This window comes from Lithobates pipiens, unplaced genomic scaffold (assembly GCF_037356315.1).
Source record: "Lithobates pipiens isolate NorthernLeopardFrog02 unplaced genomic scaffold, aLitPip1_a1.2 Scaffold_10, whole genome shotgun sequence".
Taxonomy (NCBI): Eukaryota; Metazoa; Chordata; class Amphibia; order Anura; family Ranidae; genus Lithobates; species Lithobates pipiens.
In genome coordinates, this window is record NW_027507686.1 from 133,992,603 (window position 1) to 134,014,406 (window position 21,804).

Below are 21,804 nucleotides of genomic sequence, written 5' to 3' on the forward strand. Positions count from 1 at the left end.
TGTACTAAAAAGGTGCTGTTTATTGATTACTGTAAACCACAAGCAGCTTAGTATCACACTTGGCAGCATTGTTTCATACATACAGTTTCCATAAATGGTATATAATGTGATTTACAATTTCCTTTAAAAAAAAAAAAAAAAGTCCCACTGTATGTTCAAGCATTGAAAACAAAGTACAGCAGTGAAAGAGTGAATTATTGTACTGTAACCATCAGAGCACTTGTAAAATATATTGTTTGAAGCTAATGTTTCAGTGCACTGGCAATTATAACACAGATCAGGATAATATGCTCACTAACCCTCTCTATAAGCCCACAAAGATGTACTGTGAGAGCGCTTGTTATTAGTCGGAAAGTAAATATGAGCGGAATGAATGATAATCATCTGTGAATCTGAGTGATTTATTTTCCTCTTCTGAGAAGTGTGAGTAATGTATTGGGAGTGCTTGCTTCTCAAGCATCTGCCTTTCTCTTTTAACCTGTAATAGTTCTTTAATTAATACATTCCCTAGGAAGTCTTCAGATATACAATAAATAGTTCATCTTATTCCTCAATCAGAATTAACCCCCATATTATCCAGTACAAAAAGGTCTTTTTGGTATCAGAAGGAAGCCCTGCAGGTCATATAATGTGTGCAGAGTTCCAGGGACGCCCCATCCCCCTTACTGACCACTTTGCAAGCTTGAGAGGTCTGTAAAAGCAAACTGTGGCTTTATGTTCTATTGATACTGAATTTGTTAACCTGCTATTGATTTTCTGTGTTACACAATCTAACTTAAAGCAACAGAGATAATTCCCTGCAGTTAATGTAATATTTTAATGCAGCAATGAACTCAGACGGCGAGCAGGCTGCACGCTGTATTGCATATAACAGGGTAAGGACGCCCTCTGCTGGACATTCCTAGAAATGGAACACCAAAACTCCCAAGTCTTTTGAAAAACCACAAACTTGCTTTTAGGCATACTGTAAATCTTAATAAGAAACAGGCAGCATTCAGAAAACTATTTTCTTTTTCTTGTGTTTTAAAAGATTTAGTTTATGAAATGTATTATAACATGATTATTTAACAAATGCTTTACAGTAAGAATTATGATATAACTGGAGGACCAAGCCACGTGGCAAAAAAAGAAAAAGAAAAAAAAAAAAGAAAAAAAAGAAACAATACACAAAAGTTGAAATTGTATGAATCTAATGACTAGTGGTTTACAATGTCTGCAGCTCTACAGAACAGTATTTGCCCCTGAAAAGACAGCATATAATTAGGTTCTGGCAAAGGGTTGGCATGCATGATAAATTGATAAACAGACCGAACTAGGACACAGTTTTTAGTACACAGCTTATAGTTTTCCATCTTCATGTTAGTCATTTTCAGATTAAGAAACAAATAGTAATTTTTGGGAATTTCAGCTGTATAAGTAACTGTTATTATCTATCTGTAGCAAGTAGCTTCATGAAATAACAAGATGCTTCCTAATGCAAACATATTGCAGAGCTGCTGTCTGTATACAGTAGAATTGTTGAAAGTCAAGAGAGACTTCTTAAAATCCACGTTATTCCAACCCATTATAATAAAAAAAAGAAGTAAAAATGAAGCAACAAATGGCATACAAAGCTGCAACTGGGATTGCTTTGGCCTTGGTTAAACAAAACAAAAAAAAAAAAAAAAAAAAAGTTTAGTTTAATGTAATTGTTTTGCATAGTAATAAAAACTGTGTCTGGGAAATATTTCATTTAAAAACAGAAACTGGTACAACATACTGCCGTGGCACTGGATTTACCTTTAATCCTGATGATTAGGCTGTAATTTTACAGCCCTGGGATCCATACCAGAGCCAGAGCCAATCAGCTGGTATTTCGTAGTAAAGTCATTATCTTCCTGCTATGCCATGACCAAAACTTTATATATATATATATATATATATATATATATATATATATATATATAATTTTATTTATTTTTTTCATTTGAGTTGGGCTAATATTAGAGCTGGGTTTAGATTAAGAAGCAATATCAAGGCAGAAATGAAATTCACTTGTGTAAATTACATACAATTGCAAATTAAGCTTCTTCTATCTGTGCGAAAATGTGGAATAGACTCCCTGCAGAGGTGGTTCTGGCCAGCTCAGTGGATTGCTTTAAGAAAGGTCTGGATTATTACCTAAATGTACATAATTTAACTGGGTACTAACATTTATAGGTAAAATTGATCCAGGGAAAATCCGATTGCCTCTCTGGGATCAGAAATGAATTTTTTCCCTGCTGTAGCAAATTGGACCATGTATGTCTGTTTTTTTTTGTTTTTTTTTGCCTTCCTCTGGATCAACTGTGGGTATATGGGGATTATATGATATTTTTTTTATTTTTTTTTAATGTTTGAACTAGATGGACTTATGTCAAGCAGGACAAAGCAAGCAGGACAAAGCTCACTTGGATATCACAACAAGCATCAAACATTCTAACATGTAAACCGGTGGTTCTCAACTCCTGTCCTCGGAGCCCACTAACAGGCCAGATTTTATGTATTACCTTGGGGAGTTGCAGACTAGAATACTGCAATCACTGAGCAGCAAATGATATCACCTGTGATATATTTCAGTTATCTTGCAAACCTGGCCTGTTAGTGGGTCCTGAGGACAGGAGTTGAGAACCCCGGATCTAAACCTAACACAGTGTGTTAAAAAGTAACTACTGTCATAAGCTGAAACACACCTTTCATCAATAAGGGATGTGTGCGTGTGGGAGAGACGAGGTTTGTAGAAATCCCATTGCAATTGTCACAGAAGATTTTATATATCATGTATTCATGGAAAAGAACACTTGGAAGGGAAATCATAGGGGTCCAAAGGATTGCCTACACCACAAGCAACTGCAGCGAGAAAGGCAACTTCTTAGATGCTTTTATCTATTGCAGAAGGCAGACCTTGAACAACTACTATATAACATTAATGATGAGAGCAGTTTTGTGATTTTGAAGATATGACTGCTCTTCAAACAATCTCTAAATCATTTCTTTCTTTTTTTCTTTCTTCTATTATTTAATTCATTATTTTTTGTGTGGTCTGCCTAACCAAACACTATCTATATTTCTGAACCAGATATGCATTAAGGACCACACATAAATAGATAGGATGTTCCTTTTTGTGGTCATGTGAGAAAAGAAACATTTTATACATAAAACAATGCAGACGCTAGCTTTAAATACATTACATAAACTATAGCTTATTTTCTTAAAGGTAATGTATTTTCTAACAGATACGTTTTTACTTTGACCAATATTTATATATATATATATATATATATATATATATATATATATATATATATATATATATATATATATATATATATAGCAGTCTATATTTAATATTTTTGAACATGTGTGGGAGTATCATACATAATAAATATACAATTTAAAATAAAACAACACACAACATCTGACTTACATATTTGCAGCTGTGTGCAATTGTACTAGTAATTATGTGTTTATATTATTAGTTACATTTTTTTTTTTTTTTTTTTATATGCCCCGTTGATACAATGGAATTATATATCTGGTGACCTAACCACAAAGAAAATGTAAATGTAGAATGTCTGATTTACATGTTTTTCACGCAGAAAGGCATTCAAATAGGCTTGAATTAAACATAAAGGAAACAGATTCCTGCAGTTAGCTTTCTAATGTAGGTTCGAAGAATAAAGCTATAACCTGGTTGCTATGGGCAACAGTACTACTTTTCTCTTTTTTTTATTTTTTTTTTTATAAGTTTGTCTTAACTTGGATGAATGGCAAAAAACGATTACAACACAACTTAGGAAAAGTAATTCATACTTCAAATTAGGAATTATTTTTGATTATTGAAATTAATACAAGGTAGCCAAAGACTCGAAAAAATATGGTTACAATTAACAAGTGCAACTAAAATACAATTTGATTTAAAAAAAAAAAAGGTTCAGTCAATCTTTAAAACGGCAAACTAATAAGAAAGGGAAGCTTCATTAATCACCTCGTCCATCGAGCAGAAACACTTTAACGGGGAGAGATGTGTGAAAAGTCAAAATATTACAGCAGTGTTAAAGTATAAATTAGAGGCAGCCTCTGTCTGGCCACAGAGCTCTGAACCCAGTAACAAATGGCATCTGTGAAATGATAAGCTCACCTACATAACACACTCATTTTGAGACACTCCTTAATAGCACTTCAAACAATATGCTGATGGGAAGCACAGACGTCAGAGAATAGTAAGTACCTAATGAAATCATGTGGGCATAAAGTGGCACGTTCCAGATTAGGTACTTGATATAATTATTACTCAGCTATTGCAACTACCTTAATTATGATAGATGTGATAGGTATTATTTATAAAGCCACATAGAAGGATCCTAAACATGAATTTCTCTTTGAAAAATGCAAATATTTGTATTACCTAAACTTGGACAAAGGTAGGGGGAAATATACATTTATGTCAGAACTGCATTGCAAATATAACCCTGATAAAAGAGGAAAGGTGAGAGATGAGATTGGAGAGGAGGTGAGAGATGAGAATGGAGGAGAGGCGAGAGATCAGAATGGAGGAGAGGTGAGAGATGAGAAGGGAGGAGAGGTGAGAGATGAGAAGGGGGGAGAGGTAAGAGATGAGAAGGAAGGAGAGGTGAGGGATGAGAATGGAGGAGAGGTAAGAGATGAAAAGGAAGGAGAGGTGAGAGATGAGAAGGGAGGAGAGGTGAGAGATGAGAAGTGAGGAGAGGAGAGAGCGGACGGGAGGAAAGGTGAGAGATGAGAAGGGAGGAAAGGTGAGAGTGGAGGAGAGGTGAGAGATGAGAAGGGAGGAGAGGTGAGAGATGAGAAGGGAGAAGAGGTGAGAGATGAGAAGGGAGAAGAAGTGAGAGATGAGAAGGGAGGAGAAGTGAGAGATGAGAAGGGAGGAGAGGTGAGAGATGAGAAGGGAGGAGAGGTGAGAGATGAGAAGGGAGAAGAGGTGAGAGATGAGAAGGGAGGAGAAGTGAGAGATGAGAAGGGAGGAGAAGTGAGAGATGAGAAGGGAGGAGAGGTGAGAGATGAGGAGAGATGAGCGATGAGAAGGGAGGAGAGGTGAGCGGACAGGAGGAGAGGTGAGAGATGAGAAGGGAGGAGAGCTGAGAGATGAGAAGGGAGGAAAGGTGAGAATGGACGGGGGGAGAGGTGAGAGCGGATGGGGGGAGAGGTGAGAGCGGACGGGGGGAGAGGTGAGAGCGGATGGGAGGACAGGGCAAAGAAGTCTTAATATACATACAGTATAAGCAAAGACTTCACATTTTACAGATAATATAGATTGCATTACAAATAACGTGGATAACCACAACAGACCCACACCATGAAATTACAAGCTGTCCAAAATTAAGCTGCTGAAAATTAACATCAAAACCAGTAATTTCCTTGAGATTGGTTGGAAAAATAACTATACTTTAAGAACACGTGCACTTCCCTACATTTGTCATCCAAACCCCCCTTCTGAGTAGCCCTTAGAACACTTACCTAACCCAAAATTCCGACACTGTGGACAACCATCACACATGCACACTATAGTGCCTTCAATAAAAATAAAAATATGCAGCACTTGGGTTACAGCATCTGTGAAATCACTATGACATACTAACAATTTATACAGTTTATACAAACTAAAGTTCCACTGTCACAAATTGAGAGCAAGCAGCCTTTTTGTTGCAGAAAAGGCTTTTTTATATGCAATAAAATACACCTACCAGCTTGCTTGAAGCATTCTCTGGCATGTACATGGAGCTGCACATGCACAGCTCAGCTTACATTACCGGCACAGCCCCTGTGTGCTGGCATGACAAAATTAGAGGCAGCCTCTGTCTGGCCACAGAGCTCTGAACCCAGTAACAAATGTCATCTCCTGAGCATGTGCACCCCACATCGGCACAATGAAGAGGCCTGAAAACTGTCACCAGTGAGGGACGAGGACTGTTGACAGAAAAGTAAGTTTAGCTCTCCTGTATCTACAACCAAACTAAAAAATACAGTTGAATGAAGATAGGACACACATGCTCCATAGGGCCTAGTGACATCAGTGATTCTTCTGTGCTACATAAAGGAGATCTAAAGTCACAACATTTTTCTCTTTTATCGCATCAGCATTGTAATAGCACTACAACGGATAGTCCAATAAAAGCATGCTTGAAAAAAATCCCTTTTATTTTGTGTGTTGCCTAACTTTCAGTTATGTCTTTCAACAACTTTCTGAATTTCCCTCCATGTTTTGCAGCTCATTCCCAGTTGTTTCACAAGGTAAACTCGTGATTTTCTGTGAGCCAACGATGAGGATGCCACTCTTGGGGTGTTTCCTGTAAACTCTGAGTGGCATATTAACAGGGCATAATTTATGTGGTTGACTGCGGGATTTTTTAGAAATGACATTTACAAACTACACTATCATTCTGTTTAATAGACATACACTAGAACTAATGGACTTTTAATTTGAAAATAAATCAATTATTTTGGATTTGAATTTTAAATACACCTAAATAACCAGGAACCACCCTGACACTCACACCACTGCAACGTACCACATACTTTGTATTAAACTGACCACACTGATTAAAATGTAGTCAGTATCTGCTGGACTGGACACATTTTATTCAGTGTATGGCCATCTTTAGTTAAACACAAATCATTTTGATCAGTGTGGGCTTTGGCAGAAGTCAATTGTTTAACCACTTACAGACCGGACCATTTTGCTGGTCAAAGACCAGACCACTTTTTGCGATTCGGCACTGCGTCGCTTTAACTGACAATTGCGTGGTCGTGCGACGTGGCTCCCAAACAAAATTGACGTCCTTTTTTTCCCACAAATAGAGCTTTCTTTTGGTGGTATTTGATCACCCCTGTGTTTTTTATTTTTGCGCTATAAACAAAAATAGAGCGACAATTTTGAAAAAAATGCATTATTTTTTACTTTTTGTTATAATAAATATCCCCCAAAAATATATAAAAAAAACATTTTTTTTCCCTCAGTTTAGGCCGATACGTATTCTACATATTTTTGGTAAAAAAAAACGCAATAAGCGATTATTGATTGGTTTGCGCAAAAGTTATAGTGTTTACAAAATAGGGATAGTTTTACAGCATTTTTATTAATAATTTTTTATTCTTTTTTTTTTTTACTAGTAATGGCAGCGATCAGTGATTTTTATTGCGACTGCGACATTGTGGGGGACCCATCGGACATTTTTGACACATTTTTGGGACCATTGTCATTTATACAGTAATCACTGCTATATAAATGCAGTGATTCCTGTGTAAATGACACTGGCTGTGAAGGGGTTAACCAGTGGTGGCAGTGTAGGGGTTAAGTGTTCCTAGGGGTGTGTTACTAACTGTGGGGGGGTTGGGCTTTCATTTAGTGAACACTGATCTCTGCTCCAATCACATGGAGCAGAGATCAGCGTCACTAGTTGCTAGGCAGAATGGAGAAATTCTGTTTACACGGCATTTCCTCCATTCAGCCGTCCCGTGAGACGATCGCGGGGATGCCCACGGCGATCGAGTCCGCGGGTCCCGCGACCGGACTCACGGGGGTCCCGACCATCCCGATGGCAGGGCGACATTGAATATTGGATGTACCTGTACGCCAATATGCCTGCCCGTGCCATTCTGTCGACGTACATCGTCGTGCGCTGGTCGGGAACCGGTTAAAGTGAAATTGCAGCTATAGACCTGACTAGCCTTAACCACATTGATACCGGGCACTTTTACCCCCCTCCTGCCCAATTTTCAGCTTTCAGCGCTGTCACACTTTGAATGACAAGTCAGTCATTCAACACTGTACCCACTTGAAATGTTTATGTTTAATCTTTCTTCATAAATTTTGGCCAAAAATGTTTTCTGGTACATTTCATTAGTAAAACTAGCCCAAATCAGTGTTTATTATTTAGTCTGTAGGAAAGTTAGGTACAGAGTTCACAAACTATGGTACATCTATCTTAAAATCAATAAATCCTGATTGAATGACGGCCTATCTTATTTCTTAAAGGGGTTGTAAACCCTCCTGTTTTTTCACCATAATGCATACTATGCATTAAGGTGAAAAAACTTCTGACACTGACCAGAGGATTGGGGCCACTCTGTGCAAAACAAACTGTACAGTGGAGGGAAGTAGGACATGTTTGTTATTTAAAAAACCAAAAAAAAAAAACCCCTTTAAAACATGAAAAGGGCAGTGCAAATATCCCCCAATGGACCCTTTTTGAAAAGTAGGCAGTCCAAGGTATGTAGTAAGAGTGTGGTGTGTGGATGATCAGGGACACTGACTGCAGACGGTAGGTAAAAAAAATAATAATAATAATAATAAAAAAAAAAAAAAATATGTAAAATGTTTTTTTCTTTTAATGTTTTTTATTTCTTATTGCATTTATTTATTTTACATACAGTGACCAAAGCAATACTGTGTTACCATAGTAATACTTTACTACTCTGGGGAGGTGATCAGGAGATTTTATATATATATATATATATATATATATATATATATATATATATATATATATATATATATATATATATATTACTGGTGGTCAAATGGTACTGGCTGATACAGAGCGTTGGGCCGTGGGGCACGCAAGAGACATGATCCTGGGAGCATGTCATATGGCGTCCTCCCAGAACAATGGTGCTCTTGCAAAGCCGTTATTGAACAATAACAAAAATACATGGGGTAGTGCCACAGCTTAATGGATGTTTAAATATAACACAGGTCATAGAAAGTCCTTTGAGTTAAACAGCTCTATGTAACAGATCAGGGGAGAGAGGGAGAGGGAAAGAGTGAGAGAGAGGGAGAGAGAGAATAGACAGGCACCTCTAAATATGGACTGCAATATTTAATAAAGAAGGTGAATTCAAAACTCACATTGAGGTTACAGTGTATAGTCACATTTGGGTCCAGTGAGCCTCACTATCAACCGTCCAGGATGTGTCTGTGATCAGCATCTCGCAGCACTGGGCAAGATGGCTTCATCGACACACCTTCGGGTTGGATCTCGCTTGAACACCACAGGATCCTGCTGGCCAGGAGGTCCAATTCCACCTGGATATGGGAGATGCAGTTCACAGACACAGCATGGGCGGTTGATAGTGTGGCTCACTGGACCCAAATGTGCCTATGCACAGTAACCTCAATGTAAGTTTTTAATTCACCTCCTTTATTAAATATTGCAGTCCATACTCAGAGGCACCTGTGTGTGCATCTCTCTCTCTCTTGTCATTGAACAATAGGCTGGATGGGAAGATGTTAAACCAACCCCTCTACCCATGCTAATCAACCTGTTTAAGAAAGATTTATATACTTACCTAATTTCAGGGTGATCTGGTCTGGCCACTTGACCCCCCCCCCCCCCCCCAGTGTCAGGTGCTGGAGAGAGGACAGAGCGCTCTGACAATGGCTAGAAAAGCCTGCAGTGGTGACATCACCCAAAGGCTCCAATAGCCCATACATTGTCAGCACTTTTCCCTCTCCTCCTGGAGCTGAAATGGCTAACACAGGGGACCCGGATTTCATGACCAGACCCAAGATGGCCGGAAATATATACATGATCCATACACAGGTTAGTTTCCATAGGTGTTAGGAGGAGAGAGGGGACAGTTTTAAGGCTAGTTAGGTGTAAGCTGGAATTTACCTTAACCACATGCCACCTGCCCATTGTCAAATGATGGCAGGGCGGTGCAGCCCTCGTTCTGGGTAGACGTCATATGACGGCCCTCCAGAACAACCATTCTCACGTGCCCACGGAGGCGCACATCGCGGTGATCGGTGGTGTGTAAATCTGACACACCGATACACCGATCTCTGTAAAGAGCCTCTGACGGAGGCTCTTTAACAAGTGATCAGCCATGGCCAATCACAGCTGATCATGATGTAACAGGAAGAGTTGTTGATCAGCTTTTCCTCCCTCATGTCTAACAGATGTGAGTAGAGGAGAGCTGATCGGCTGCTCTCCTGACAAGGGATGGGGGGATCTGTGCTGTTTATCAGTGCAGCCCCCCCCTCGGATGTCCACCCAGGATCGCTAGGGATTGCCACCACACTGGACCACCAGGTATGACTCCCCAGACCACCAGGGAAATGCCAATCAGTGCCCAGGCAGCTGCCAATCAGTGACCATCCCCAATGCCTGCCAGTGCCATCAATGATGCCTATCAATGCCATCAGTGCCCAGAAGTGTCGCCTATCAGTGCCACCCATAAGTACACATCAGTGCAGCCTGTAAGTGCAGCCTGTCAGTGCCCTGTGTCACCAATCAGTGCCCATCAATGCCACTCATGAGTGCCCATCAGTGCCGCCGATCAATGCCCATCAGTGCTGCATGTCAGTGCCACCTTATCAGTGCCCATTAGTGAAGGAGAAAACAAAATGTTATAAATTACAAAATGTTATTTAAAATGTTATTTTGTAATTTTGTAAATTACAAAATGTTATAACAGAAACAAAAGACAAACTTTTTTTTATTTTTTTTTCAAAATTTTAGGTCTTTTTTTTTATTTGTTTAGCAAAAATAAATAATGCAAAGGTGGTACAATACCACCAAAAGAAATCTCTATTTGTGGGAACAAAATTATAAAAAATTCTGGTACAGTGTAGCATGACCATGCAATTGTCATTTAAACAGTGACAGAGCTGAAAGCTGAAAATTGGCTTGGGCATGAAAGGGTTGTAAGTGCCCGGTATTGAAGTAGTTAATCAACGTCCATCGAAGAGACATGTTGGAGAATATTCCATTGATCAGCAGTTGCATCCACTGATCAGTGTATTCTGACAGCAGTGGGTGCCGCTGTTCGAATATACTGTTCCATCAAGGTGGATTCATCCACACACCTTACTGGCTGAATGAAAAAAGATAACCATGTATGGTCAGTTTGGGGCATGTACACAGGTCACAAAATGAAAGCAAGCAAAAGGCAACAGTGAGAATGCATGATTTCAGATGTGTTAAGGAAAACAAATCACTTTTAATATGTGCTTTTGATTCTTCTAACATTCTTGGTTTTGAGTTTGATGTATTTGGTCACCAGATGTTACTGACAAATAAAGTATGTTTGATTTTACAAGGTCACTGTAGTAGAAGCAATTCAAACAGATTGTACATACATGCTCTGCACAGGCAATAATTTACAATGTGTTCCCATTGACACCAATACAAGACAAATAAATGAGAAGGCACATGACTGATAGGTCAAGTTGCATCTTAAAAAAATAAAAAGCCACATAATGCAAGCCAATACAAAGTGGAGTGTGTAGCAAGTTTTCTCCCAAGTAGCAAACAAATCAGAGAAGAAAAAAATGGACATTCTGGACTAAAATCATAAAGAATCCAATTCTGATACAAAGCAACAGAAGTGTATATTTTTTACTTGAGGTGCTCCTCATCATACAAACAGAATTCTAAAGACAGGCAATTTACAAAGAGAACTTTAGTCACACACATACCCAAGACATAGATGGGGGATTACTAAGCAATTTACATTTTTGTGTTTTAGTGGTGCAGGATACTGGTGTGAGTGGTGTGCACCACATTAGCAAAGCAGTCTATCTGCACCACCCCTGGCAGTTATCATTTCAGAGTGAAATGGAGACTGGTGTGGGTTCCATGTCTAATTAACAAAAGGATTGTGACAGTTTTCAATACTGCTACAGATCCCTGCCAGATTAGACCTGATATACAAAATGTCAACTGTCAGTATTTCTCAACGTAGATGTTACTTATCAACAGGAAACCACCTTGAAGATATTAAGTTTACATTAGAAGTCCCTTCTATCATGTCAGTTATCACCAGCACACCATGGATCCTCAAAGACATATCTAAACATTTAATAAAGCAAGCACATCACAGCGGTGGAAGTGCAAAGTTTCAGGGTCACACTGGACCCCTTCATCGGGCATGTGATCATCACATGTCTGGTGAAGGGGTCCTGCATGGCTCTGAAACATTGCACTTTTGCTGCTGTGATGTGATTTTGAAAACCCGTGGTCTGCTGGGGGTACATGCTTTAACTTGTATTGACACTGGTTTCCAGCTGGTTTCCAGCTGGTAGTTGTTACAGAACTCATTTACTTCAGGTCATCACCAGGAACGCATGAAATGGGGATATTCTATGTCACCCCTCATGTCAGAGGCTCCGTATACATGAATCTTTCCATCACAGAGCCCTCCAATCGCACAGCCACTTCTTCAAATCAGAACCAAACCTTTTGGCTCCAGCATCGCAGAAGATGCCAGTACGTGGAGGAGTTTTGGAAGAGGCAGGCTTATGTCTCCTCCTGAATGTTGGGAGCAGCTCAGCATGCCACACCATGGCAAAACATGATGCTGATCCAGAGTAAGCTGGGTCCCATGCTTGCAGCATCCTGGGGGAACCCAGATGGTGCTCTGTTTGAGAAACACTGGTCTGGTAAATGCATTGGAAGAAGTTTAACAATTGTACTTTAACCATACTATTACATCTATGTGATATCACCATTAGGTCTGTTCCAGCATACAATTTTTTCTACTACAGAGATAACATCAACTGAAAACAAATACAACCATTACAGATTGTAGCCCCTCATGTACAGATGTCCCTAGCTTTGAAACTCACCATAGTTTCCATCTGCCTCCAATCATCTTCTAGCTCAGCCATTGCTTTTATCCAGAAATTGCTGCATTTAGTGTATCGCTTTCCTTGAAACCAGAATTGGCGCAACCATTCAAATTCAACCTAAAGTAGACAACAAAATCCAAGCCAACATTTATCCCTATCGATGTGTAAAATTACATTTTACAGCTCTTTGCTAACATTCAGTGCAATGAAGTTCCTCTTGCAATCCTTCCCTACTGAGCAAGTGGTTCTAATATGGTTGTTGGTGTCAGACAGGCTGGTTTGAGTATTTCAAAAACTGCTGATCTACTGAGATTTTCACACACAACCATCTCTAGGGTTTACAGAGAATGGTCAAAAAAAAAGAGGAAATATCCAGTGAGCAGCAGTTGTGTGATCGGAAATGCCTTGTTGATGTCAGAGCAGAATGGGCAGACTGGTTCGACATGGTAGAAAGGCAATAGTAAATCAAATAACCACTCTTTATATGCAAAATACCATCTCTGAATACACAACACATTGGACCTTGAAGCAGATGGGCTACAACAGCAGAAGACTACACCAGGTGCCATTCCTGTCAGCTAAAAAACAGGAAACTGAGGCTAGAATTTGCACCATCTCCATCCCTTTATGGCTACAGTGTACCCATCTTCTGATGGCTACTTCCAGCAGTTTAATGTCCCATGTCACAAAGCTCTAACCATCTCAAACCGGTTTCTTGAACATGACAATGAGTTTACTGTACTCCAATGGCGTCCACAGTCACCAGATCTCAATTCAATAGAGCATGTTTAAGATGTGGTGAAATGGGAGATTTGCCTCATGGATGTGCAGCCGACAAATATGCAGCAACCGTGTGATGCTATCATATCATCACACACTAAAATCTCTGAGGAATGTTTCCAACACCTTGTTGAATTTATGCCACAAAGAAGTAAGGCAGTTCTGAAGACAAAAGGGGGTCCAACCCTGTACTAGCAAGGTGTACCAAATAAAATGGCCAGTGAGTGTATGTGACATGTGACATTGTTGATGTAGAGTTTGGTGAAGGACATAATCCTCACAGTATAGGCTTAAAAAAGTTAGGTATACTTCACACATAACTTACTCCCACCCCGTCACTAAATGCTTATTAATTTCTGATGGAGGCATTTAAAATAATATAAAACATATGTATACAGGACATAACACAACCAAATATGACATGTGTCCAGCCAAATTAGGGTACTCCAAATTCATGGTCTATTTAGGATTTGGAGTGTTGCGAAGCTCTGTTATTTTGTGATCCCTACACATGCTCATAAATACCCTTGTGTTTCTGGATTTACATCTAAGAATTCATATATCCCAACTGTCACACAATAGTTAGACCTTCCCACCAATGACCCAGTGCTAGCAGGACCTAAAACACACACACAAAAAAAAAAAAATATATATATATATATATATATATATATATATATATATATATGACCAGCATTTTAGGCCCTTAGAAGTTTCATCTGGGGACAGGTAGTGTGTTTTGAACCCAAAAATAGAACTTCTAAAGGGCTTATTCTCCTTGTTCCTGTGGGTTGACGAAATGACAAGGAATAAAAGGAAGCAAGACTTCACCTTGTATAGGCAAAGCATAGGTTCACTTGTGAAGAACATTAATTGGCAGTCAAGCTGCTACCCCTCTCGGCATTTATTGACACAAACGCCTAATTAAAACAATTAACTTTATATTTATTTGGCAATGTCAGAATTGAGTTTTATCTTACCTCATTGTGAATCTCCTCTGCTAGCTTTAAAACGTCCCCTTCCATTGACTTCAGAAATTTTTCCCCAGTACTGGGAATCACCACAAGATTCTCAAGAGCAGTTTTACATCTTAATTCTATATAATTTAGTGTACCTTTAGAGCACTATGAAAAAAAAAAAAAAAAAAAGTAAAAAAAAAAAAAAAAAAAAAAAAGTGCCAACCCTATTCAAAGGAAAGCAATCATCAGAATAAAATATATTAAACACACAGAGTAACATCAAGATTTACATCTTACAAGTGACATACATTACAATATGCAATACTTTAATCAGAACTCCAGGGGGAAAAAAAAATCTGTGCGTCTTCTGGTCGCTTTCAGTTCCAAATTCAGGCTTAAATTAGACCTAAAAAGGTAAACAGCGACGCCCCAGACCCCTGCTGTGAGCCGCTCCATATTGCGGTGTGAACCCAGTATTAAAGTATAACTAAAGGCAAAACCTTTTTTTGGATAGAGTGGAGAAGGATTAGAACACCGGTCAGTTTTAATTATTGCTGTCCCCATTAGGGAGATTCACCCGTTTTTCAGGCATTTTAGTGCTAAAAATAGTGTCTGAAAAAAGCCTCATCTGCAATCCCAGTGTGAAAGCCCGAGTGCTTTCACACAGGGCTCTGCGCTGGCAGGACGTAAAAAAAAAAAAAAAAAAAAGTCCTGCAAGCAGCTTCTTCGAGCAATGTATACACCGCTCCTAAAGCGCCCCTGCCCATTTAAATCAATGGGCAGTGGCACTTTGCGGGAGCATTTAACCCATTATTTGGCCACTAGCAGGGGTTAAAAGTGCCCTGCTAGAGCCGCAAAAACAATGGTAAAGTGCTGCTAAAGGTAGTGGTACTTTACTGCTGGCACCCGGGAGCTGGCAATGCTGGCTCTCATTATTGAAAGTGAAAGTAAAAGAAAAACCCAAATTTTGGGTTGTCCCCGGAAAAGTAATAGTGCGGAAATCTTCCAATAGGGACACCAGTAATAGTGTCGTAGGGGTCCCCAAGGAATTCCCTCATTTTGCAGTGATTCCCTCTTGCTGTCTGTTTGGCTATGGGGCAGGAAGTGAAGGGAAATCTCTGCAATGGGACACAGGTGGTGAAAATAAATAAATAAATAAATCAAACAGGGATTATAACCCTCTCTAATGCCCCGTACACACGATACGAAAATCGTACGGAAAATACCGCTTTCGATGCGATCGTACGATAATCGGATCGTTAGTACAGAGCTTTCGAGAGCCGATTCGAACAGTACATCCGATATTATTCTATCGGACGTGCACGGAAATTTTTTTCGTACGATGCTAGATCGTACGATTTTCGTGTAATCAGTACAGCTATCGTTCGAAAATGCAATACAAATGCATTACAACACATGACATCACGTACTAATTTTTTTTATGTCGTGCGGGAATTTTCGTGACTTTAGTAAACTCATCAGATTCGATCTGAGATTAGCATGCAATAAAAAACGGACGTTCATTCGTCCGATAATCTCATCGTGTGTATGGGGCATTACTCTATCCAAAAAAAAAAAAAAAAAAAGCCTATAGTTCTACTTTAAGTGAAATTTAACATTGAACCACAACCCAAAGCTCATCCCTCTTATATGAACAGAAAGCTGGTCACAGGCATTATGTTAAACCTACAGCCCCAAATATTACTGCAAGCTATCCAAAATGATTGCACTTTATGCAATTGGTTATATCTAAAGCAATATACTTGTTGGCCTGGAATTTAAAATCTTGGACGCATGTTCCACTGATGCATACAAAAGGCAACATTTAATAAGTAAAACATTCTCAAACAATTTCTAACCGCTTACCGACCGCCTCACGCTGATATATGTTGGCAGACGGGCTCGTAAAGGCAAACTAACACACCTGTAAGTGGCCCTTTAAGAGGCGGCCTGTGGGCGAGTGCCCACGGCAAGCTGCGTGAGTCGAGTCACGGATCCCGCAGACTCGATCGCCGCAGGGATACCCGCGATCGCCTCACAGAGAGATAGAACGGGGAGATGTTAATGTAAACAAGCATCTCCCCATTCTGCCTAATGACACTGTCACTGATCACAGCTCCCTGTGATCGAGAGCAGAGATCAGTGACATGTCACATGTAGCCACCCCCCCCACAGTTAGAAACACTCCCCAGGACACACTTAACCCCTACACTGCCTCCTAGTGGTTAACCCCTTCACTGCCAGTGTAATTTACACAGGAATCAGTGCATTTGTATAGCACTGATTGCTGTATAAATGACAATGTTCCCATAAATGTGTCCGCCATAATGTCGCATGCACGATCAAAATTGTTGATCACCGCCATTACTAGTAAACATAATAATAATAATAATAATAATAATAATAAAAATTCCACAAAACTAGCCCCTGTGTTGTAAACTTTTGCACAAATCAATCAATAATCGCTTATTGTAATTTTTTTTTTACCAAAAATATGTAGAAGACTACGTATTGGCCTAAACTGAGGGGAAAAAAAATGCCTTTATATATTTTTGGGGGGAATATTTATTATAGCAAAATGTAAAAAAAAATATGCATTTTTTTTCAAAACTGTCAATTTTTTTTGTTTATAGTGCAAAAAATAAAAACCGCAGGGGTGATCAAATCCCACCAAAAGAACGCTCTATTTGTGGGGAAAAAAGGACGTCAATTTTGTTTGGGAGCCACGTCACACGACCACGAAATTGTCAGTTAAAGCCACACAGTGCTGAATCGCAAAAAGTGCTCTGGTCAGGAAGGGGGTAAATCCTTCCGGGGCTGAAGTAGTTAAGCTTTAGCAGGGCATAACTTTTTCCAAATAATCAGAATGTATAAAGAAATGCACACATTACACTTTAGCTATGGGAAGAGCATACCTCAGCTACTCGGTGCGTGGAGCTGAAACGAGGCTGGGATCCAGCAATCACACAGTGCTGGTGGGTTTTATTCAGGTCACCTGTTGAACAAACCGTAATGAAAACACAAGATACAATTGATTAGATACAGTTCCCCTAAATATCCTGAACAATCATTATAAATGGATACAGTACTCAAGTTAACATTATGCAAGCATCATTTTCTATATCAGGACAGTATCCATAGGTCTAGCAAAAGCAAAGGACAACTATATCATTGCAGGAATGTCATGGAACCATGAGCGTATCCTTTTGGCTGCAGATCATTGCTCTATCGGAAGAGCTGTATAGTTTGCATTGTTCTTATACACTAATTGTCAATTGGCATCACAGTGTACTTCAGTCAGCCATCATACAAACAATTCCCAAAAATTGACACTTTGATGATTGTGCTACAGAAATAAGTGACATGCTACTCTACAGTTACTTTTGATTTGCAATATTCGTGATAAAAGGGCCCAAGTGTCATCTTGGAATATTATTTTATTAGTAGTATTAACTCCCCTTGTAACTATTCAGTGGAAATTATCTCCCAGCAGAAAACGATCGCTTTGAAATACTAAATACACGTTCCCTTCAGCAGGCTCTTTAGTGGTTGAAATCAGTCCAAGAGCCAAGTGAGGGTAAAGAGGTGTGAAAGGGTGCACCAATTTATCTTTATTTGTTGACTAGAACCAATCTATCTCCCTACATATACAAGGCTTTCTGAGAATGGCTGCAGGGCATTATTTATTCCTGCAAAGTGACTTTTGACACAGGGACAAAACAGGAGATGCCGTCTTAAAATGAGTGGCCGTAGGCCAAATGTTTGTGAGTTCGTTTAAATGCTGGGTGCCAGATGAAACTTGTTTCCCTGGCAACCCGCCTGTCAGTCAAACGGTAAAAGAGATCTGCACCTGATCAGGAAATTTTTCCATAAGCGCTATATAAATCAAAGAGTTAATGCCGCATTTTAATTCAGGAAATTAGATCATTATTTTATAATCTGCACTACTAAAATTTCATTGCTCCCCTCCATTCAAATTTAATATCATATTAATAGCAGAGGGAATCCTGGGAAATGCTATATAGGCAATGCACAGGAGATTAATAAGGACATTCTAAAAAAAAGGAGGTTTTCTTTTTATTATAAGATTTTTCCATGTGTTAAAGAAGGTCTAGGGCAGTACATTAACCAGCACAGCAACAGAGAAAATGTATGGCTGTCCAACTTTTCTGAACGCAGACACATTGTACAGTTCCATACAATTAGTGTCTACACATTGTTATTAAACTAGATGGGCAACAAAGAGGACAGCACAGACAGACAGACAGACAGACAGGACAGAACAAATGATTAAGGAATCTCTCAGAGTGTAAGGCCTTGTTTACACGTGCTTCGCAATGTGGAATTTGACACTTTTCAAAGCATTCTGATTGCCAAATCAAATCAAATGTCACTAATTAAAGTGGTTACTGAACAGTCCTGTACATATCACTGTGATGTGGTTATTGTACAGTCCTGTACACACTGTTGAGTTCTCTATGCTTCAGAAATGATAGCAATGTTGCTTTCATCATCTCAATGCCACCATAGAAGTCTATGGCCTCATTTAGACTTTGCTTTGTTGTCTGAAGTGCAATATGCTTTTGAATCACTTCTCTGACAGCAATAAACAGGCAGCAAGGAGGCATTGTATAGACACTTTAATGCCTGTTTGGGTCTGGTTGACACCTATGCAGGTTGCAGTTTGCATATTTCAGATACATTTTGCATTTTTCAATATATATATATATTTTTTTATTTTTTTTTTATTTTTTTGATGCATTGGAGCTTATGGAACCAAAAACCAGACAAAAGTCTCTGGCCCTTTTCCACAAAATAGCCAGATGTGAACATGACCCATAGGAAAACATGTTAAATGGACTGGTGTGTGTCTGCAAAACTGAAAATGCACATATAAATAAATAAAAATGCATAGGTGTGAACCAGGCCTTAAACCCCCTAACTGCATGTTGTACGTGGTTGTGGGGCAGTTGCAGTGCAGTCCCATCCACTTCAATGCACAACAAAGGGTAAATTTCCTGCTGTGGCAGCAAAGCATCAGGGCAGTGGCCTGTGTATACCCCGATGCCTCAGCAGTTACAGTGGGAACAGTTTAGGGCAGGGGTCTCAAACTGGCGGCCCTCCAGCTGTTGAAAAACTAAAAGTCCCATCATGCCTCTGCCTGTGGGAGTCATGCTTGTAACTGCCAGCCTTGCAATACATCAAGGGGCTTGTAGTTTCCCAACAGCTGGAGGGCTGCCAGTTTGAGATCCCTGGTTTAGGGGCTGTAAAAACGTGTCCCCTCTGCCCCTCAATCACAGGTGTAAATGAGGCCTATGACGGTGCTTGATAACCACACCTTCAGCTGTTGAGGGACACTTTTTCAGCATTTGCTGTGCTTTGTGTTCATGCCCAGAATGTGGTGTTCAGTGTGAAGCAGCAGCAAAGGGACTAGAGCAGGGGGATCAGCAGATATCACACATGCTGTACAACGTGTGAGTGGAACAGCAGGAGGTGAGTGGGGACGACTTAAGTGAGGACCAAGCAGAAAACTGAGTGGCAGGGAATCGGCAGAGAGAAAGATCAGATCAGTGGATCAGAAGTCTAGCAGAGCAGAGTTTCGGTAGACAAGAGGGTCAGCAGACTAGTGGAGCTAGGTGGTGGGGATTACTAATGAACGGCTGAGTGGGGAGGGGGATACTACTACTACTGAGAGGTGGACAATGTACTAGTGCTGAGCAGATGGGGGTGGTTGAATATACTACTGAGTGGGGGGGGGGTAATACAAAGGGAAAACACTGAGTGGTGGATCTACTAAACCAGATCTACTGAGGCGGGAAACAGATGAGCTGGAGATCTGCTGAGCAGAAGCACTAATAAGCCGGGAAACTGATGAGTGGGGGTACTACGGAATCACCAAAATAAAAAAATAAAATTATAAAGGGGGATTCAACACCAACACATAACCATGCCTTACATCTGGTTTTACATCACCACCCACCCCATTTAAAAAAATAAAAATTAAATTAAATTAAAACAAACACACACAGGGCATATGCCAATATTCATTAGAGCTTAAAAAAAAAAAAACATCACGAAAACCCCCCCAAAAAAATCATGGCAAAGTGGTAGCCATTGTATTGTGTATCACTAACCAATGCAAGTGTAAACTATACCTAAATGGTGCCGAACAGAAAATCGGAAGCAGCTGTGCGTGGTAAACAATCAGCTTCTATATTCAGTATGTTCAGTTACAGTGATTGTAAATGATTACCTTGTAAAACAACCCACTCAGTTTAGAATATAAATAAAAAAAAAAAAAAAAAAAAAAAAAAAATATATATATATATATATATATATATATATATAACAAGGGCATGTCAGGACTAGTCTGATCATTGGAGGAGAGCATACAGAGTTCCCAGCATGGCTAGAGAACAGACCACAGTGTGCTCTCCTGCTTAATGTGGTCAGTTTTTAATAGAAAAGCATTTCAAAAGGATTTCACACAAAGAAATTGATACAAAGATAACATGATACTTTCTCATACAAGTACATGGTACAGCAGGGACATATCAGGAATATGAAGTGTTGGGGTAACAAACACTTTAAGCTTTGAAAATGAAAGATATAAGCTGACTAGTTGCCATGCACATCTGCTGCAGATTCTGGCTGCTCCAAATTTTGATAACTCTTTTATCAGAGTTATCATAAATTAGGAGAAATTATTCAATACTGAGTACCACTATTATGATTAGGTTATACAAATAAAAACATGATAGTTTATTTATCATTTTAGAACTAGTCTGTATATAACCCTTCATTGAAAGGCCATTTTTTAGCGATGTGAAAATTTGACTGACAATTACCCAAATTAATGTTCCCCAAAAAAAAAATAATAATAATAAAAAAAATGGAGCTCTCTTTTGATAAAACATTTTTTATTTATTTTTTACTAAACAAACCAGTTTCCCCTAATTTATGTTCTTAAACCTATGAAATAAGCAGTCTTTCTTTGATCACTTGCTTACTGGGCACTTAAACACCCCTTCTGCCCAGACCAATTTTCAGCTTTCGGTGCTCTCACACTTTGAATGACAATTATTCAGTCATGCAACACTGTACCCAAATGATTTTTTTGTCATTTTTTTCCCACAAATAGAGCTTTCTTTTGGTGGTATTTGGTCACCTCTGGGTTTTTTATTTTTTGCGCTATAAATGAAAAAATAACGAACATTTTGAAAAAAAAAAGCATTTTTCTTTGTTTATGTGATAAAATTTTGCAAATTATTAATCTTAATTCTTCATAAATTTTGGCCACAATTTATACTGCTACATATATTTGGTAAAAATACCCCAAATTAGTGGATATTATTTGGTCTTTGTGAAAGTTAGAGAGTCTACAAGCTGTGGTGTGAATCACACAAAATTGATCACATCTGATGTACTGGTGGC

General features: G+C 39.2%; 1 protein-coding gene across 1 annotated transcript in view; it reads right to left on the bottom strand.

Moving 5' to 3' along the window:
• The window catches only part of FTO (FTO alpha-ketoglutarate dependent dioxygenase), a 755,827-nt gene that overhangs the window by 544,114 nt on the left and 189,909 nt on the right, over positions 1 to 21,804 (bottom strand). Inside the window, exons 5-7 of the mRNA XM_077458193.1 lie at positions 17,286 to 17,365; positions 14,392 to 14,535; positions 12,629 to 12,748 (exon numbers count right to left, since the gene is read on the bottom strand). Of these exons, the coding sequence (XP_077314319.1) occupies positions 12,629 to 12,748; positions 14,392 to 14,535; positions 17,286 to 17,365 (344 nt within the window). The remainder of the gene's footprint in view (positions 1 to 12,628; positions 12,749 to 14,391; positions 14,536 to 17,285; positions 17,366 to 21,804) is intronic.